Source organism: Canis lupus, chromosome 7 (genome assembly GCF_011100685.1).
Source record: "Canis lupus familiaris isolate Mischka breed German Shepherd chromosome 7, alternate assembly UU_Cfam_GSD_1.0, whole genome shotgun sequence".
NCBI lineage: Eukaryota > Metazoa > Chordata > Mammalia > Carnivora > Canidae > Canis > Canis lupus.
Genome location: NC_049228.1, coordinates 16,874,448 through 16,893,312, shown reverse-complemented (window position 1 = coordinate 16,893,312; position 18,865 = coordinate 16,874,448). Strand labels below are relative to the sequence as shown.

The following is an 18,865-nucleotide window of genomic DNA, read 5'->3' as shown; positions in this document are numbered from 1 at the left end:
ATTAGTGTTTAAAAACACTAATGTGTAAGTCCTCATACTCATAGTATCTGAGGTCTGGGGTTCAAGCTGCCATTCTAATTTTTAAAGGCTCACTAGGTGATTCTAAATGTGCAACAAAGATTGAGAACCACTCCTAAAGAGCATATCTTCAGTGCAGACCACACAGGATCTCCACCAAGCATGACTTCAAAACAAAATTTTACAATACCCAAAGGAACAATTCACCATAAGCAAGAATAGACAGAAATAACAAAAAGCAGAGGTAAATTCCCAAGAATATTAGATACACAGATAATAGAATTATTTGTTACAGAGCATATAATAAGAACATCTAAAATAATTAAAGGTTAAAAAGATCAAAAATAAGAAAATGAAGAAAAATACAGAAACAAAATATATATATATATATTCCGTAGCTTTAAAAAAAAAAAAAAAAAACAGAATTCAGTAAGTGGTTTAAACAGCAAATTGACAGACCTGTAGAGAAAAGTGGAGAACTGGATAATTGATCTGGAGAAAATATCTAGAATGTGGCACTGACAGATGAATAATAGGAATTACAGCAAGAAACTAAGAGTCATATAAGAAGGTTCAATATATACCTAACAAATGTTCCAAAAGAAAAGAGAATAGAGGAAACAAATATTTCAAGAGATGATGGCTGAGTATTTTCCAGAATTAATGAAAAATGAGAATCACAAATTTGGATTTCAAGCAGGATACATAAAACTAAATCACACCTAAACACATCATATTAAAACTATAAAACATGAAAGGCAAGGAACTGTGTTAAAAGTCACTAAAGAAAAGGTAATATTAGCAAAGAAACAATTAGACCGACAACAGACTTCTGGACAGCAAGTATCTGGAGGACTTCCAGAGCTTTCCATATCCTCTCCATACTGAGTCCGTGGTCATGATATTTTCTCTCAGCTTCCACGTGCTCGCATCCTAAACGAGCTCAGCTCTGTGACTTCATTTTGAAGAGGCTGGTAGAAGGGGAGGTGAAAGCAGTGAGAAACTAAACATCAAATTTGATAAGGATGGTGCTCTTGAAGATTTATCGGGGGTTAGTTATGTAAATGAAGAAACAGAACTACTACAGAATCCCATTCATTGTTTACTCCCCTCCTGTCAAATGACAAGCTTAAAAGAAACTAGTCTTGGGCAGCCTGGGTGGCTCAGCAGTTTAGCGCCGCCTTCAGCCCAGGGCCTGATCCTGGAGACCCAGGATCAAGTCCCACATCGGGCTCCCTGCATGGAGCCTGCTTCTCCCTCTGCCTGTGTCTCTGCCTCTCTCTGTGTCTCTCATGAATAAATAAATAAAATCTTTAAAAAAAAAAAAGAGAGAGAAAGAGAGACTAGTCTTTCTGAATTGACTTGTCAAATACTTCCTTTCACTGACAATAGCAAGTGTTGCCAAGGATGTCCAGTAACTGGAATGCTCATACATTGCTAGTGGGAATGTAAAATAATAAACTACTTTGGAAAACAGTTTGGCAGTTCTCAGAAAGTTGAGATGCATTTACCATACAACCTAGCAATTCCACTGTTAAGTATTTGTCCAAGAGGAATAGAAACCTATGTCCACACAAAAAGGCTCGGACATGAATGTTCAGCGCACCTTTCTCATAATAGCCTCAAACTAGAAACAACACAAATGTCTATCAACAGATGAATATATAAATTATAGCAAATCTATACAATGGAATATCACTCGATATTAAAAAATAACAAGCTACACAATCAAATGGATGAATCTCAAAAACATTATGCTGAACAAGTAAAAGATACCAGAATTCATATTTTATGATTCCATGGATGTGAAACTTGGGGGGAAAACATATCTAATCTATAGTAAGAGCAAAAAAGATAATACTTTCCTAGAGCCATGAAGAATGGTGACTTATAGGGAAGAAAGAGACCCAGGGAAAACTGGGGGTTGATATAAATGTTTTATATTTTTATTGTAATGGTGGTAACATGAATATATCTGGATGTCAAAACTCATAGAATTGCTCACATAGAATGGGTGCCTTTTATTATATAAATACCTCAATGAAGTTGGTTTTTAAAAAATTTTCTTTCCTCCTGACAGAAACACTTGCAGCTGTTTTCCCACTCTCACTATCTCACTATGACACACTTTTCCTACGTTTGCTTCTCTTACATGGCTTCATCATTGTCTCACTTTGGAAAAGTAATTTTTCCCATTTATCTTAAGAGTAGGTCATAAATTTGAAATTATTTTCTTTGTGTTCAAAATGTAAGATGTGATGGAAGGGTTATGGTATTAGGAAAAGAGCTTTTGATGCTTCCAGCATATTAGTCCCAGGTGTAGATGGTAAGAGGATGTATTATTCCAGTGCTCCCTCCATCTCCCCCAAATACTCAACACCCTAAGAGCTGTGTCCGCTGCGGAGCTTGAGCAGCACTCTGATGGGTGTTGTCACCTAACCAAGCCCGGAAGACACCCCCTTCAGCCCCCACCCCCCCCACCCCCAGGGTGAAGGTCAGACTTCCCTCCTGAAAGGCAGAGGCGACATCCAGGACTTTCTGGCAAGGACTTCTCCCAATCTACCGCCCCCCACAATGGGCTGTCTCCCCTCATTTCATTTTTCTAAAGGAGCAAAGACCTCTTTTAGAAAACAATAAAATGCAATGTGTGTGAAAAAAAAAAAGAAAGAAAAGAGTTTTTGAGCACCCTGGGTTCAAATCCCAGCTCTACCAATTACTAGCTATGTTATCTTAACATTAGACACTTTGAACCTCACTTTTGTTATCTGTAAAATGGACATTGTAATAATACGCACCTCTCAGGGATGCAAGGCATGTAAAATTTTTGGCACAAAGTAGGTATTTTTTTTTAAGATTTTATTTATTTATTCATGAGAGACACAGAGAGAGAGGGAGAGACACATGCAGAGGAAGAAGCAGGCTCTCTGTGGGGAGCTGATACGGAACTCGATCCTAGGACCCCGGGATCACGACCTGAGCCAAAGCCAGACAGATGCTCACACACTGAGCTACCCAGGTGTGGGGGCACAAAGTAGGTATTCAGTAAATGTTCATCTTTGTTCAAGGAATGATATTTTCATCTAAATTATTTATCATTTCTAAGATAGCCAGAAGAATCAACTTAAATTAAATTTAGTGAACTTAGTTAAGCAGAATCACTACCTAATAGTGACTTAAGTGAAATGGAAGAAGTACATGAAAGCAATGGCACTCAAAGCTGTGTCTGTGAGCCAGGGCCCATTCATAAACTGTTACCAATGTAAACAAGATAAATACAGAAATCAAGAGTAAGTATTTAGAAACTTTTATAGAAATTTGATATGACTGTATGATTTATATCAGAAAAGTGATTTAGGGTTTAAATCCTGCATGGGAGAAATTTCTAGGATAATTGCTCAGGTTAAAGAGCTTGAGCCAGGGCAGCCCAGGTAGCCCAGCGGTTTAGCGCCACCTTCAGCCCAGGGGTGTGATCCTGGAGACCTGGGATTGGGTCCCACATCAGGCTCCCTGCATGGAGCTGGCTTCTCCTTCTGCCTGTGTCTCTGTCTCTCTGTGCCTCTTGTGAATATATAAATACAATCTTTAAAAAAAAAAAAAAAAAAAGGAGCTTGAGCCAGAATGCAAAACAACACACTATCAGGAAAACCTTTATCAGGAAAACCTCCTAGGGAAAAAAGTCAACCGAACTAATCAGTGTGCTTAATGACACAGTAAAAACTATGAATTACATAAAGGCTAATGCATTACATCTGAAATTATTCCATTTATGTGATAATATGGATGTTTATTAGAAACAACTGCTTTACATGCTAGGTCCGATGGTTATCAAGGGAAAAAGTTCTGTAGAGAATGTTTGAACTATCGAATAAACCCTCAGAATTACTGCTGGATAAGACCCAGTTTGGGCCCAACTTTTTAAAGATAAAGTACATTAAATAGTCAGATTTGCCTATTCGTCTGAACTCGTTGATATGTTAATAATCTTAGTGTCTCCAAACATGGAATAAATTCAACATGTTTTTCAAAAGCAGATGACTGAAAAGTCAAAATAAGTATTAAAAGTGTAGAAGAACAGAGTTTCCAGAGATTGTAAGTCATGTTTCATAATTTTAACAACTATTATCAATGCAATAGATAATCATTTCAATAGAGAATCTATGCATTGGAAATTCATGGAACCATAAACTAGTCCTTTCATTGAAAGAAAACTTTAATATAACTTTACAGGATAAATTTTTGGAAGTGGCTAGTGATGAACTTGGAAAATACAGTCTCACTTGTTTTATTTTTTAAAACTGTTAAAAATTAATACCTTGAGCTTGTGAAATTACTTTAAAATCTCTTTCTCTATTCCTATCGGCATATCTCTTACAACTGGCTTTCCCTATTCTAATGCTATCAAAATAAACACAGAATCAGTCTGGATATATATTATATTCTGCAAATAGTGTTATTTTCAATTGGACCTAGATCTGATCAAGTAGCAAGTAAGAAGCAAGTTGGTTGATCACAATAAAAATTTTATAAGTCGATATACATGATGTTCACAAACTGTGCATTTATAGGATCTTGAATATAGATATATCCTTCAAAAACTTTTTGTTTAATATGATTGTAGAATATAATAACAGCAACGGTGATTCTGTATAACCAGTCATCTATGCATATACTTTCAATAAACAACATGGATAGTTTTGTTAATTCTTCTTTCTTTTATTCTATATTTGTTCTCTTTATATTTACATAAAGACAGACATATAGACAAATGAGACAAAAATAATATAAACCCACACACATACAGTCAAATGATCTTTGATAAGTGCTAAGGTTACACAATGGGGAAAGGATAGTCTCTTCAGCAAATAGTTGTAGGAAAACTAGATATCCATATGCAACAGAATGAAATTGGACCCTTATCCTACACCATGCACACACACACAAAAAAAAAAAACCAAAATGGATTAAAGATTTAAACATAAGACCTGAAACCATAAAACTCCTAGAAGAAAACATACGGGAAAACCTTTGTACCACTGGTCTCAGCAACTTCTTGGATATGACGTCAAAAACACAAGCAACAAAAGCAAAAATAGACGAGTGTTCCATTTACATTTATTGAAATGTAATTTAAAATTTTTATATATTTTGATCTGTTTAGTAAATTATTTTTTAAATGAGCTTATGATTTCTACATCTTTCTTGTTCATTTTCCTATAAAATCACTTTCGTTGAATTTTACAAGATGATTTCATAACCTTAAGTTGGCAGTTCACAAGCTTAACTGGTCCTTCCCCAGTTTGGAACCTTTTTTTAGAGTGTATGTTCAGATTCTGGGGGTAAAGATGGTGCCTTCACCCTGCACTTTGCCTCAGCTTAAGTTTTAGGAGTTACCTTTGATTCTAAACATGTGTTGGTATTTACCTAGGACAATGAGAGAAACCAACCTGGAGGAATTCTGTGTTAAGTGTGTGGTTTTAGCAAAGGAATGGCGGTCCAACAGAAAGTTTTCCGCTGTCAAGACTGTGCTGCCACCCTGTGGCCTTTCTGTTTATGATCACAAGCTAAGACATCCATCCCTTGCTTTTTTTTTTTTTTTTTTTTTTTGCCTTCTTTTCCTCAGTCCTAACACTTATCTTCTCCCATTTTTTCTACTTAATTCCTTAATGAGCCCCCATGAAATCTACTGAGTTCTCTGCTCTCCTTTATTTCATGCTTGCTTTTTTTTTTTCCTTCAGCCTACGTAGTTTCTTACTGCCTCAAGAATGTGGGCATTATTATTCAGTGTCAACCAAACTGCTATGAAAGCAGTGAATTATATATTTAATTGGGCACAGTACCTCCAAATAAAAGTTTAAAAAAAATATCAATAAGATATAAGTTATTTTAAGTCACCTTATAGGCAGCAACTAGCAACACACAAGCCATCTTAGGTATGTCCCAAATTGGGATGCCATAACACAGAGATGAGAAACAATTTTTGGAGTGTTAAACCTAGTAAAGTTTTGTCTTTTAAAGATAAATATCAGTGTAAGAGAGTTTTGCCCTTGCAAAGCTTTTTCATTAAAATGTCATATTACTTTGATAGAGAATATGCCTTGTAATTCATCTGAATGAAGACGAAGCATGGCAAGTTAACAAAGGAAGACAGAAGAAAGGAGTCTGGGGAAATAGATGTTTGTTCAAATTTCTCCTTTCCTGTACATGTCAATTTAGCAATAAGAATTGCGAGCAGGAACCCTATGATCAAGGTCCTTCATTTTCTTGTGGCTAATTTCAGTTTTAAAAATCATTCTGGGTGGACACCTGGGAGGCTCAATCAGTTGAGCATCTGCCTTCAGCTCAGGTCATGATCTCAGGATTTTGGGATTGAGCCTGAGCCAGGAGTCAGGCTCCCTGCTCAGCAGGGAGTTGGCTTCTCCCTTTACCTCTCCATCTGCCCCTCCCCCTGCTCTCTCTCTCTCCCTCCCTCTAAATAAATAAATAAAATCTTAAAAAAAACAGCAAAAATAGACAAATGGACTACATGATGCTAACAAGCTTCTGCACAGCTGAAGAAACTTAACGAAGTGAAAAGACAACCTACAACATACAGACATATAGACAAATGAGACAAAAATAATATAAATGCACACATATACAGTCAAATGATCTTTGATAAGTGCTAAGGTTACACAATGGGGAAAGAAAGTCTCCTCACCAAATAGTTGTAGGAAAATATTTGCAAACAACATATCTGATGAGGGGCTAATATCCAAAATACATAAGGAACATACATAATCGCAAAAAGAAACCAAATAATCTGATTTTTAAAAGAGCAAAGGGCCTGAACAGACATTTCTCAAAAGAAGACATACAAATAGCCAACAGGTATATGAAAAGGTGCTCAAACATCACCAATCATTAGGGAATTATAAATCCAAACCACAATGATATATCACCTCACACCTGTTTGATGGCTACTATCAAAAAGACAAAAGATAACAAGGATCGATGATGACATGGAAAAGGAAATGTTAGTCAGAATGTAAAATGGTAGAGCCATTATGGAAAACAATATGGCAGTTCCTCAATAAATTAAAAATAAAACCTCCACCTAATCTGGTAATTCCACTTCTAAGTATTTATGCAAAAGAATTGGAATCAGTATCTCAGAGAAAAGATATCTGCACTCCTATAGTCATTGCAGTATTATTCACAATAGTCAAGCTATAGAAATGACCTAAATGTCAATGGAAAGATGAATGAATAAAGAAGATGTGGTATATACATACAATGAAATATTATTCAGCCTTAAAAAAAAATCCTAGCATTTGACACAACATGGACAAAACCGAAGGACGTTATGTTACATGAAATAAACCAGAAACAGAAAGACAAATATTGCAAAATGTCATTTAGAGGTGGAATCTAAAATACACTCATAGGAGCATAGAGTAAAATGTTGATAGCCAGGGTGTGGGGCAAGGGGGAAATGAAGTAATTTTGGCCAACGGGTACAAAGTTTCAGTTATGCAAGATGACTAAGTTCTGGGGAGCTAATGTACAGCATGTTGACCACAGTTAACAATACCTATTATATACTTGAAATTCACTAAGAGGGTAGATCTTAAATGTTCTGACACAACTGCCCCCAGAAGATATCTATATGAGGTTACAGATACGTTAATTAGCTTCATTGCTGTGATCATTTTGCAATGTATAAATATATCAAAAGATCAAGTTGCATACCCTAAATATATACAGTTTTTGTCAATTAAACCTCAGTAGAGCTGTTTTTAAAACTGGTTGCTAGGTGGGATCCCTAAATTTAGCCTATAATGCAATTGATAAATATACTAGTGGATAGAGGCTCATTTTTAAGGGAGTATTTTTTTTCTTAAGATTTATTTATCTATTTGAGAGTGAGAGAGAGCAGAGAAAAGGGCAGAGGGAGGGAGAGGGAGAGAGAGAATCTTAAGCAATCTCCGTACCTCAGCACAGAGCCCAACGTGGGGCTCAATCCTGAAACATGGAGATCATGACCTGAACAGAAATCCAGAGTTGGATGCTTAACCCATTAGGTCACCAGGTGACCCTTAAGGGAATATTTTTTATTTATTTATTCATTTATTAAAGATTTTATTTATTCATCAGAGAGAGAGAGAGAGAGGCAGAGACACAGGCAGAGGGAGAAGCAGGCTCCATGCAGGGAGCCTGACGTGGGGCTCGATCCCGGGACTCCAGGATGACGCCCTGGGCTGAAGGCAGGTGCTAAACCACTGAGCCACCCAGGGATCCGAGGGAATATTTTTAATAGGATGTCAGGTATTAATGTTAAATAAAAGATGATATCTTGGTCTTACAATTTCATTGAGTTAGGAGATGCTAGGAAAATGGAGGCAGGAAGTGAGAATGACAAAGGCGTGGAGAAAGGGCCAATAGTGAGCACTCATGGAAGAAAGCATGAAAGAGAATGTAACTGGTGGGGGCACCTGGGTGGCTGAGTTGGTTGAGCATCTGCCTTCAGCTCAAGTCATGATCCACAGGTCCTGGGATCGAGCCCCGCATTAGTCTCCCTGCACAGCGGCTGTTTTTCCCTCTCCGTCTGCTCCTCCTCTCCACTCGTACTCTGCCTGGCTCTTTCTTTCTCTCAAATAAATAAATAAATAAAATCTTCAGAAAAAAAAATAAAGAAAATGTAACTGAAAAATACCTGGGGCAGCCCAGGTGGCTCAGCAGTTTAGCGCCACCTTCAGCCCAGGGCGTCATCCTGGAGATCTGGGATCAAATCCCACATAGGGCTTGCCTGCTTCTCCCTCTGCCTGTGTCTCTGCCATTCTCTCTCTCTCTCTCTCTCTCTCACGTCTCTCATGAATAAATAAATAAAACCTTTAAAAAAAAATAAAAGAAAACTAACTAGCTGAGGAGATGGATACACCTGAGACCCTTAAAATGCAGAGATCAACATGAAACATCTTTTTTAAGATTTTATTTATTTATTCATGAAAGAGAGAGAGAGAGAGGCAGAGACACAGGCAGAGGGAGAAGCAGGCTCCATGCAGGGAGCCTGATGTGGGACTCGATCCGGGACTCCAGGATCACGCCCTGAGCCAAAGGCAGGCGCCAAACCGTGGAGCCACCCAGGGATCCCCCCAACATGAAACATCTAAACCAGAAGAAGTCTCCTCAAGGACAGATGATAGCTGCTGTTGTGGAGACTAGGACTGAGAAACTAGTTAAGAGTGGAGGCTGCTGCAGGAAGCCTTCTGGGTGCTTCTATTGTCCTGTGGGCTATTTTCAGCGTAGCAAATGTGCTTAAGAACTTTTTGTTGGTAACTAATGGAAATACACAGTAGTGGTCACCACTTGCTCCTTCAAGTGGAAGGAAGGAATAATTGGGAGTAGGCACAAACAATGAATCATGACCATCAACAAGTCCAATCCTAGGAGATGACGTGGAGTTGAAGGTGGGCAAGGGAACAGAGTGGAGAAGGCTGAGTGGCTCTTCCATTAGCTACAGAGAAGGGGCCACAATGAATCCAGGGGGAGGGTAGGCCTTAAACTGGAGGGAAACAGATACATAGCAATAGCAAGAGTCTCCCAGGAATTTATAAAAAGAGAGAGATGGCAGGCACCTATTAATCTAGATTTGGACAAAGTGAAGAGCTCTCCTTGTGGACCTACTAGTAGAAAGCACCTTCCTTTGGGGAGATCAAGCTTCTGCTCCCTTTCGTAGGTGCCTCCCTCTCACTGGAGGCCAAACCTCCTGAGAAAAGGCCCTGTGCTTCCACAGGCGACAGAACCAATGAATTGTGTCCACACACCAGGGATTGGCACCTGTTCTAGGTCAGGACAAAGACACAGAGGAGCAGGACCTCAGAGCTTGATTCTTACAGCCAGAGGGAGAAAAACCCCAACACATCCACTTAAATAGTCAGATAGTATGCTTTTATCCAGACTGGAATATGCATTCATGTATATTTTCATCTTTGGAACAGGTGGTTTGAAATGCAAATAAAGTAATAAGTGTCAGAGCCGTATCCTAGCAGTAGCTGCTTTGCAAACGTTACCATGGCACCAATTCAACAGTGTTCTTAGAGGCAGCCACACCTCAGCAAGGTCTTTCTAACTTGGGACGGCAGAGTTCAAAGGAACTAATAGACACAAACTGCAAAAGAGTCCTGAACCAAGTCAGGAGGTGAAGCTTTACAGTGCCATCGCCCTCTGAAGCCCCTTGAAACACGGGATACTACATAAGAGAGAAAAAAAGGGAATGGACCATCTTCTAGAACACCTGGAATGTGATCCAAGCCTGGAGACAAAATGATGGTAATTATAACTGTTAACATTTGTTTTTAGCTGCTAACAGATTGTGCACAGATTGGGAAGGGCAAACACCATTTTCCAACTACTCCAGTGCACACTGTGCTTTACCAGTACTCACTAAATCCTAGCTGGGGGGGGGGGGGGGGGGGGGTGTAAAGAGAGCAGATTGTCTTCATGTATGCCTCATTTATGTTAAATTAAGGAAGGCTGCCGTCCCAGGGCCTCACTCCAGGGGCTACTCACAACCGGAAGCAGGGAACTGGGTTCTACAGATCTCTGCTTCTTCCTATCCGTAGATCTGCTCTACTGAGGGCAGCATGCCTTTCCCAAGCACAGCCAAAGCAGAGGCAAAAGGACAAAGGAGGAGGAACACAGGATGCTGGGGAGACAAGTGTTAGCCAACCTGGCCTGTGAGCCAAGTGAGATTCCTGAGGCAAGCCCCTAGCTGAACAGGGGCATGCCCCTTGCCTGGGTAGGGGCAGAATGAAAGGGCAGAGAGCAAAAGCGAATAATATAAAGCACAAATTCTGTAAGAGTTGCAAGTGGATAGGAGTTCTTTCCTGCTCCCGTTCAGATAAAAGTGAGCAAAGAAATAGTCTCAGAAAGACCCTCTGAAAAAGTGGAGACTTCACCAACAGGGAACCACAGCTGATTGACAATGAAAAACCATTAGCAAGAATGAAACTCCAGAAGCTCCGTCCATTACATATGAAGGCCACTAGGCCTCAGGATCTCCATTATGCATCTTTCCCAGGTAAAGTAGAAGGAGTACATGGGATCCCTGGGTGGCGCAGCGGTTTGGCGCCTGCCTTTGGCCCAGGGCGCGATCCTGGAGACGCAGGATCGAATCCCACGTCGGGCTCCCGGTGCATGGAGCCTGTTTCTCCCTCTGCCTGTGTCTCTGCCTCTCACTCTCTCTCTCTCTGTGTGACTATCATAAATAAATAAATTAATTTAAAAAAAAGGTAGAAGGAGTACAAACAAAGGAATACTTAGAAAAACAGTCAAGACTTTCCATACTGCCTTTATTTTGAAAGACATGGAGACTTCTGCTTCACAAGAGTGTAATTCTGGGACCAGTAAGTATAGTTAATTCCACCCCTTCCACCTACCCCAAAACATAAAGGCAGGAAAAGACCTGTTGGTACTGTTTCCACAACATTTTAATCAAATCATGGGTGACTTGACATTGTCATTTGAGTGGTCACTTAGATATCAGGTGTACCACCAAACAGCACACTGCATCCAGGGCACCATATTCAAAAGCAAGTGAGATTTGGGACTTGGTTTCAGCAAGTTTTGATATTCAGAGAGATCTATCTAGTCTGATGAGTAAGCCTGAAAGAGGAGAAAATCCAAGGAGAAAATAATGCCCCAGATCAAACAGGAGATGGTGTCAGGCTCCAAATAATGGGATTCATTGCCAAAGGTTAAGGAGGAAAGTCCAAGGCCAAGAGGAAAAGATATGCAAGGTCTGGAAAGCCTCAGGGCAGGAATTCAGTTGCATCAGGAAAATATAAAACTAAGGAGGATGCTGAGGCAAACACATGGTCCTATGGACTAAACTGACATGACAGAGGTTAGGAGAAACCTGGAATTTGATGGGTATGTGGTGTCCAGAATTACTGCAGAGATCTAAGCATTAGGATAATGGTGACATGAGTCAGGTCACATTCCATCTGTAGCAGGATTGAGGCTCCTAAAATATTTTCTGCCCAGGACAGGATTAGCAAGGAACTCTGCAGGTTTCAGCTGTACCAAATACAGCAGGGACGGAGGTGATCTGGGTTGAGGAAGAAAGAAGTTGATCAAAGTGCTTCCATATGAAAGGCTGTAATAAATACTCCTGAAATGACAAATCAGATTTTGGAAAATGAGAGATATATTTTGTTTTGTAATGGTCAGTTGATCTCTCTTACATTTTATACTTTGTATTGTTGCCTGGACAAAGAGTTAAATGTAAAAGATAAAACCATACATACTAGGAAAAAACATGGGGAATATTTAACTCCTCTTTGATGGGTAAGTCTTTTCTAAATACAATAGTAAAAAATAAATCTTAAGGGTAAAGATGAGACCATATGAAAATGTAAAATTTGGTATAATTAAAAATGCCACCAGCATAATTAAATGGCTCAATAAACCAGGTAGAATACTTGCAAAAATTATGATAGTTTATATCCTTAATATACAAAGAGTTCTTGCAAATCAGTAAGGAAAACCTCAAAAGGAGGGGGATAAGGGATCAAACATATTTCACAGAAGAATAAACACTACATGTGAAAAAGTGTTCAACCTCACTAGGAATTGAAAAAGTCCAAATTATAACCACAAAGGGAAACAGATGCTCTCTTCTCAAATCAGTAAAGGTGATAAACATCACTAGGAGAAAATGAGACAGAATTGGGACACCTTCCTGAGAAGCAATCTGACAAAGTTTAGGCTAATAATACAACTTTTAGTAATCTACATTAAAGAAAAGAAAAATACAAATTTACTTACAGAAATGTTCATCAAAGCATTATTTATAATAATAAAAAGAGGGACGCCTGGGTGGCTCAGTGATTAAGCATCTGCCTTTGGCTCTGGTCATGATCCCAAGGATCGAGTCTCGCATCAAGCTCCCTGCATGGAACCCTCTTCACCCTCTGCCTGTTGTCTCTGCCTCTCTCTCTCTCTGTGTCTCTCATGAATAAATAAATAAAATGTTTTTAAAATAATAATAATAAAAAAAGAGGTAAGAACCTGAATATTTGATTATACATTAGTTGTGTAATAAAATACTAATTAGCCATGAATATTGTTTCTTGAAGAATTTTTAATAACATGGGGAAATACTCAGGACATAATGCAAAGTGAAAAGCAAAGTATAAAACATGATTTTATTTATGTTGTGCACATAGCAAAAAGACTGGAGGGAAGAGACATGTTAACAGTTATGGGAACATAACTCAGACAAACCGGTGCAAGTTTTTATTTTTCCCTTTTAGTATTAATATTTTTAAAAGTAGTCTACAAGAAAAACATAATACTTCTATAATAAAAAGTTATTTTAAAATGTTCTTAAAACTAAATTATAATGTCCTAGGTTGCAGCTTGGTAACAATGATAACTGAGAAATTTTTGTTTAAAGGAAAAAAATCATCACTTAAAGATCTCAACTTTTGTGGTTTAACATCCCAGCAACTATTTATTTGAAATATCCTAAGGAACCATATGTGCTTTCCAGAATGGTAAAGTTTCCAAAATGTTCTAACAAGACCCACCCACTGGAAATAAAACTCTCAAATGGCAATGAATAAGTGTTCACGACCCAAAGAATACTCAAGTGGCATTCCTACAAGAAGTCTCTACCATTTAGCAAAATAGACCCCATGATCCTTTTCCCAAAAGAATAATTACCACTAATTTACTGCCAATGATCTGAAAGAAATAGCTGATTTTAAATGCAAGCACACTCAAAACCTATGCAGATAATTAGATAATATCATTCAGGAAAGAGACAAAGGAAGAACATTACGAATAAATTGCAAAACCCCTGCTTGCTTGTTTAGATTTTCATAAACAAGAATCGGTTAGATAATCCTGGGATTTGTACCATCACTACTAGAAGCTAACATTTATTGAGTCCTTAATACGAGTCAGGCACATAATAAAGCACTTTGTATTTATTCCATCATTCAATCCTCAAGATAATCTTAGGAGGTAGGTATATGATTCTTATCCTCATTGCACAGACAAGGAAGCTCCCAGACTTAAAACAACTTACAGAAGATCAATAAGCCGGTAAGTGGCGGAGCCCCGATTTGAAACGAGGTGGTCTGTTTCAGAACTTGCACTGTTAATCCATTTGCTGTATCGCCTCACATTCTGTGAAACAGGTAAAGGTGCATTATGCCTTTCTTTTTTGTCTCCTTCCCACTCCCCAAGAATCTCGATGAAGAGAAGTGAATCCTGAGCTTTCTAATCTATGGCTATATATCACTATCTTTAAGAATCAAAGATGCTACAGTTATTGTGCTACCTCTTTTAAAGAAAAGTATGCCTCAATAAAGTAATGCATTTTCTTTAGTTTTTCCTGCACTGGTTTATATATAATTTCTCTTCCTTGTTTAGGGTTGCAGCTAGAAGACAGTAAAACTAGCAATGGAGCCCTTATATGAAGAATATCTAGCAAATCGTGGAACAATAGTAAAACCTTATTACTGGCTAAGCTTCTCTCTAGATTGCTCTAACTGTCCTTACCATATTCGGACAGGTGAAGAAGCAAGAGTTCCCTATACAGAATTTTATCAGATTTTTGGATTCCCTTATGGGCCAGTGTGCCCTCAAACAAAGCACCTCACATTTTATGAACTAAAAACTTCTTCTGGAAGCCTGGTGCAGAAGGGCCATGCTAGCAGTTGCACGGGGAATAATACCCATCCAGAATCAATGTTATTTGAGATGAATGGTTATTTTGACTCAGCCGTACACAACAACAACACAATCAGGCATATCATTCTGTATTCCAACAACTCCCCTTGTAACGAAGCCAACCACTGCTGCATTGGCAAAATGTACAATTTCTTAATAACGTATCCAGATGTTACTCTTAGCATTTACTTTTCTCAGCTCTATCATACTGAGCCTGAATTTCCTGCCTCGGCCTGGAACCGTGAAGCTCTCCGGAGCCTGGCCAGTTTATGGCCCCGGGTCACTTTGAGCCCAATAAGTGGTGGAATTTGGTATTCTCTCCTCAACAACTTTGTGAGTGGTGTCTCCGGATCAATTGTTTTCCAGCCCATTTTAACTGGGAGAGCTTTGGCTGACAGGCACAACGCCTATGAAATCAATGCCATAACGGGAGTGAAACCTTATTTCACTGATGTTCTTCCCCAGACAGAAGAGAATCAGAACATAAAAGCTCAGGTGGCTTTAGAGAGCTACCTCATTAACAAGATCATTCCTGGACAGTCTTTGCAAGTGACAAATGGACAACCACAACCCAATCTGACCCCAGACCTCAAGGTTCCTGTTGTTTTTGTCCTGGTACCTTTCAGAGACCTACCACCAATACACGTGGGTCAAAGCCCACATAAGCCGAGCTATATCGTGAGGCACTTAAATATGCCTCAAATGTCATTCCAGGAAACCAAGGACCTCAGAAGCCCTCCCATGGGAATGCCAGTGGACGGAGTGGAAATCACGGAGCAGTTTGCACGTAGCAAAGAGGTAGATGAAAAGAAGAAGAAGAAAGGAAAGAAATAAAATCTGTATTTCTAAGACATGAGACCAAACAACACCAGAAAACTAATTTGATAGCAAACAAAAATCTGGAAATTTTCTCTCTTAGGTCTGATCCAAGGTGGGAGATTAACGGATACATAAGAGCAAAACCCGAATTATTTGCCATCTCAACTATTATAAAGCTATGCTACTTTTAACATAAAACAAGATGTTTCCATAAGCAACTTGACCTCTCTCCTTTATTTTGAAAGTGACAGTATCAAAATGGAGCCATTAGCATCTTGCTAATATTTTATTGGTGTGGAAAAGGAAATGTCATTATCCTAGTCTACCTACATCATCTTTCCACCAAAAAAAGCCCATGGACTAAACAGCTTCCTAAATTGGTTTCAGTATAAAAATTTACTGTAAAATTGGAAAACAGCCTGAAGTTACTGACATTAAGTGCTGTCTGTAAAAGGAAACCAGTGATTTTCCATTAATTGTTAATCATGGACAGAAGAATTTAGGCAGCCCATTTTTTTCTAAAGTGGTTCAAAATAGCTTTGTGTGGAAAAAAAAAAACAGCTCTTTTGTTCATTGATTATATATAGCTATGAAGATTGATTTTTGAAACTTAGTCACCTGCTCAATGGGATTTTTCCCAGCTCAGGTTTCTCCTTCCTGAGCAGATGATAGAAGCAGGATGATACATGAGACCCTGCAAAGGCTTCTTCCAACACACACCATATAAAATCCAAGCTGCTTCTACTGACTTCGAGGCTCCTCCTCTACCTTCCAGTTGCCTGGTCTCATCAGCAAGATTGTAAGCTTCTACAGGTCAAGCACGGTCTCCCTCCCCTCTTTGGATTTCCCTTGGAATTTAGCCAAGTATCCAGGTGAAATGTGGGTAGCAAGGTTGTAAATCTACATCTCAATAATGTTACTAATCACTGCTTCCCAACATTCCTTATCCATTCCAGCCAAGGGCCTGCTTAACCATCCTGCAATGGACATTTTTAGCATCCATTCCCCCTTCTTCTGATATAGCTCCCCAATGCATAATTTGTTTTACTTTCCTTTTTTCCAAGCTTTTCTTTTTCAGCAATGTATATCTATCCCCTCTCTTAAAATCTTGTTCAAAACACACTTCTAGGAACTGTTCTTTGACTAACCATCTGAGCATGTACATTAAAGCAATTTGGGGGGGATCCCTGGGTGGCGCAGCGGTTTGGCGCCTGCCTTTGGCCCAGGGCGCGATCCTGGAGACCTGGGATCGAATCCCACGTCAGGCTCCCGGTGCATGGAGCCTGGTTCTCCCTCTGCCTATGTCTCTGCTTCTCTCTCTCTCTCTCTCTATGACTATCATAAATAAATAATAAAAAAATTAAAAAAAAAATAAAGCAATTTGGGGGATCCCTGGGTGGCTCAGAGGTTTAGTGCCTGCCTTTGGCCCAGGGAGTGGTCCTGGAGACCCGGGATGGAGTCCCACATCAGGCTCCCTGCGGGGGGCCTGCTTCTCCCTCTGCCTGTGTCTCTGCCTCTCTCTGTGTCTCTCATGAATAAATAAATAAAATCTTAAAAAAAAAGCAATTTGTGTTTAATTCACATTTGCTGCCTCACTTTCCTCTTAAAAATATATTAACAAAAAATGTATATCCATTTGTAACTTACTTTTAATTTTTTTCTTTTTTTAAAGATGTATTTATTTTAGAGAGAGAGAGAGAGAGAGAGCATGCTCCACAGGGAGGGGCAGAGGGAGAGAGAATCTTGAGCAGACTCCCTTCTGAGCATTGAGCCCAGTGTGGGCTCCATCTCAACGACTCTGAGGATCATGACCTGAGCGAAAATCAAAAGTCAGACACTCAGCCAACTGAGCCACCCAGGAACCCCAAATTTTTCTTAATGTATGTAAAAAGTAAGGCTAAGCTAATAAGATAGTTTTGCCATTAAAAAAAAAAAAAAAGCTTAAAGCACATAGTACTGCATGTCAAATGAGGAAGAGGAAGAGAGGGGGGAGGGAAAGAAAGATAAGAAAAATGTTTAGAATTGAAATTTCTATTGTGATTAAAATAAACACTTCTAAAATGTTTTAAATAATATTCTCTTATGCATAAAAAAATTCTCTTGTTAACATGAAATTTTAAACAGAACTACTGGAATATAATTACATTGTAGTATATAGTAATTATTATTTTTAAAAGTACTGTTGCAATTATTATTAGATCATGAAATAATGTCTACAATTTGGGCTATAGAGATAAAATTTTTAAAAAACCAATGTGACAAATTCAGCATCTCTCTCCAGGTGGGCAACTGGGCTAATGGCATTAGCAAATCTGAGAGGTTGGAGAACCAGCTCTGAATATTGTTGTCAGGTTGGCTGATGTCCTGCAGCAGTTGAGAAGGACCTGCCCATCTTAGAAGACTTTTCAAAAAAAAAAAAAAAGTATATCCAAGTAGTTGCCTTGAAATCTATTTACAAAGTGGTCAAAAAGACATAACATCAATCAGGCTGCAAAGCATTCCAGTTAAAAACATACTCTGAAGGGGTCCCTGGTGGCTCAGTCGATTAATTCAACTTGTGATTTTGGCTTAGGTCATAATCTCAAGGTCGTGAAACTAAGCCCGAGTTGGGCTCCACACTCAGCAAGGAGTCTGCTTGGGATTCTCCTTCTCTCCCCCTCTCTCTGAAAATAAATCTTTAAAAAAAAACCATAGTCTGAAATCTAAGATGAATTTATATTTCAAATATGAACCTGGATTTCAGTGGTATATAACAAAGGGAGAACTACTACCTAAACTATAGAAAGAAAAGTGATTTTTTAGCAGTTAAATTTTTGTACTAGGTTAGATATGTCTGGTGCTAGGAAGAATGTTACTGACAAGTCACAAGTCCTGGCCAATATAGTCAAGCCTTCAAGAAACTGTAAGAGAGCATAAAGATATATAGCCCTAGTCATGTAGCCTCTATTTCCCCACCAGTAAAGCCAGAGATACAGACTAGTTCATGTGTAAGGTCCTTTCAGCTCTATCTGTTTTAAGATGGCTTGTATCACAACAAAAATTCCATGGAATAAGCTTTCACAGTGCAGTGATCACACTTCTTACTCACCACACAATGGATTCTTGGTCATGTCAGGCTGGCCCAGGGATTTAGGGAAGGGTAAAACTTGGAATGTTCTACCTCTCTTCAGCAAACTGGCCTTAGTGATAATGAAGAATTATCACTGCTGCCACACATATAGAAATTCCAATTTAAGAAAAAACAAGTCAACAAATTAAAGGAGCTAGTGGTGTGGTGATATAAAAGAGGCAGGGGGCGTATATCCCA

General features: G+C 38.9%; 2 protein-coding genes across 5 annotated transcripts in view; one reads left to right on the top strand and one right to left on the bottom strand.

Moving 5' to 3' along the window:
• The window catches only part of RGL1 (ral guanine nucleotide dissociation stimulator like 1), a 249,415-nt gene that overhangs the window by 223,037 nt on the left and 7,513 nt on the right, over window positions 1-18,865 (bottom strand). The gene's annotated exons all lie outside the window — the stretch shown is intronic.
• Window positions 10,079-18,038, top strand: APOBEC4 (apolipoprotein B mRNA editing enzyme catalytic polypeptide like 4). 3 transcript variants are annotated; one of them, XR_005361998.1, is made up of 4 exons: window positions 10,079-10,326; window positions 10,898-11,077; window positions 14,440-16,430; window positions 17,840-18,038. XR_005361998.1 is itself a non-coding variant. In XM_038542280.1 (2 exons), the coding sequence occupies exon 2, from the start codon at window positions 14,470-14,472 to the stop codon at window positions 15,571-15,573; it is 1,104 nt and encodes a 367-aa protein (XP_038398208.1). In that variant the 5' UTR covers window positions 10,079-10,326; window positions 14,440-14,469; the 3' UTR covers window positions 15,574-16,176. The 3 variants fall into 3 exon arrangements, 1 of the variants encoding a protein (XP_038398208.1); XR_005361999.1 differs by lacking the exons at window positions 14,440-16,430; window positions 17,840-18,038 and adding an exon at window positions 14,254-14,380; XM_038542280.1 differs by lacking the exons at window positions 10,898-11,077; window positions 17,840-18,038 and having other exon boundaries at window positions 14,440-16,176.

Excerpts from the sequence above, each read along its gene's own strand:
- APOBEC4 (XM_038542280.1), top strand. The coding sequence starts at position 14,470 with ATGGAGCCCTTATATGAAGAATATCTAGCAAATCGTGGAACAATAGTA.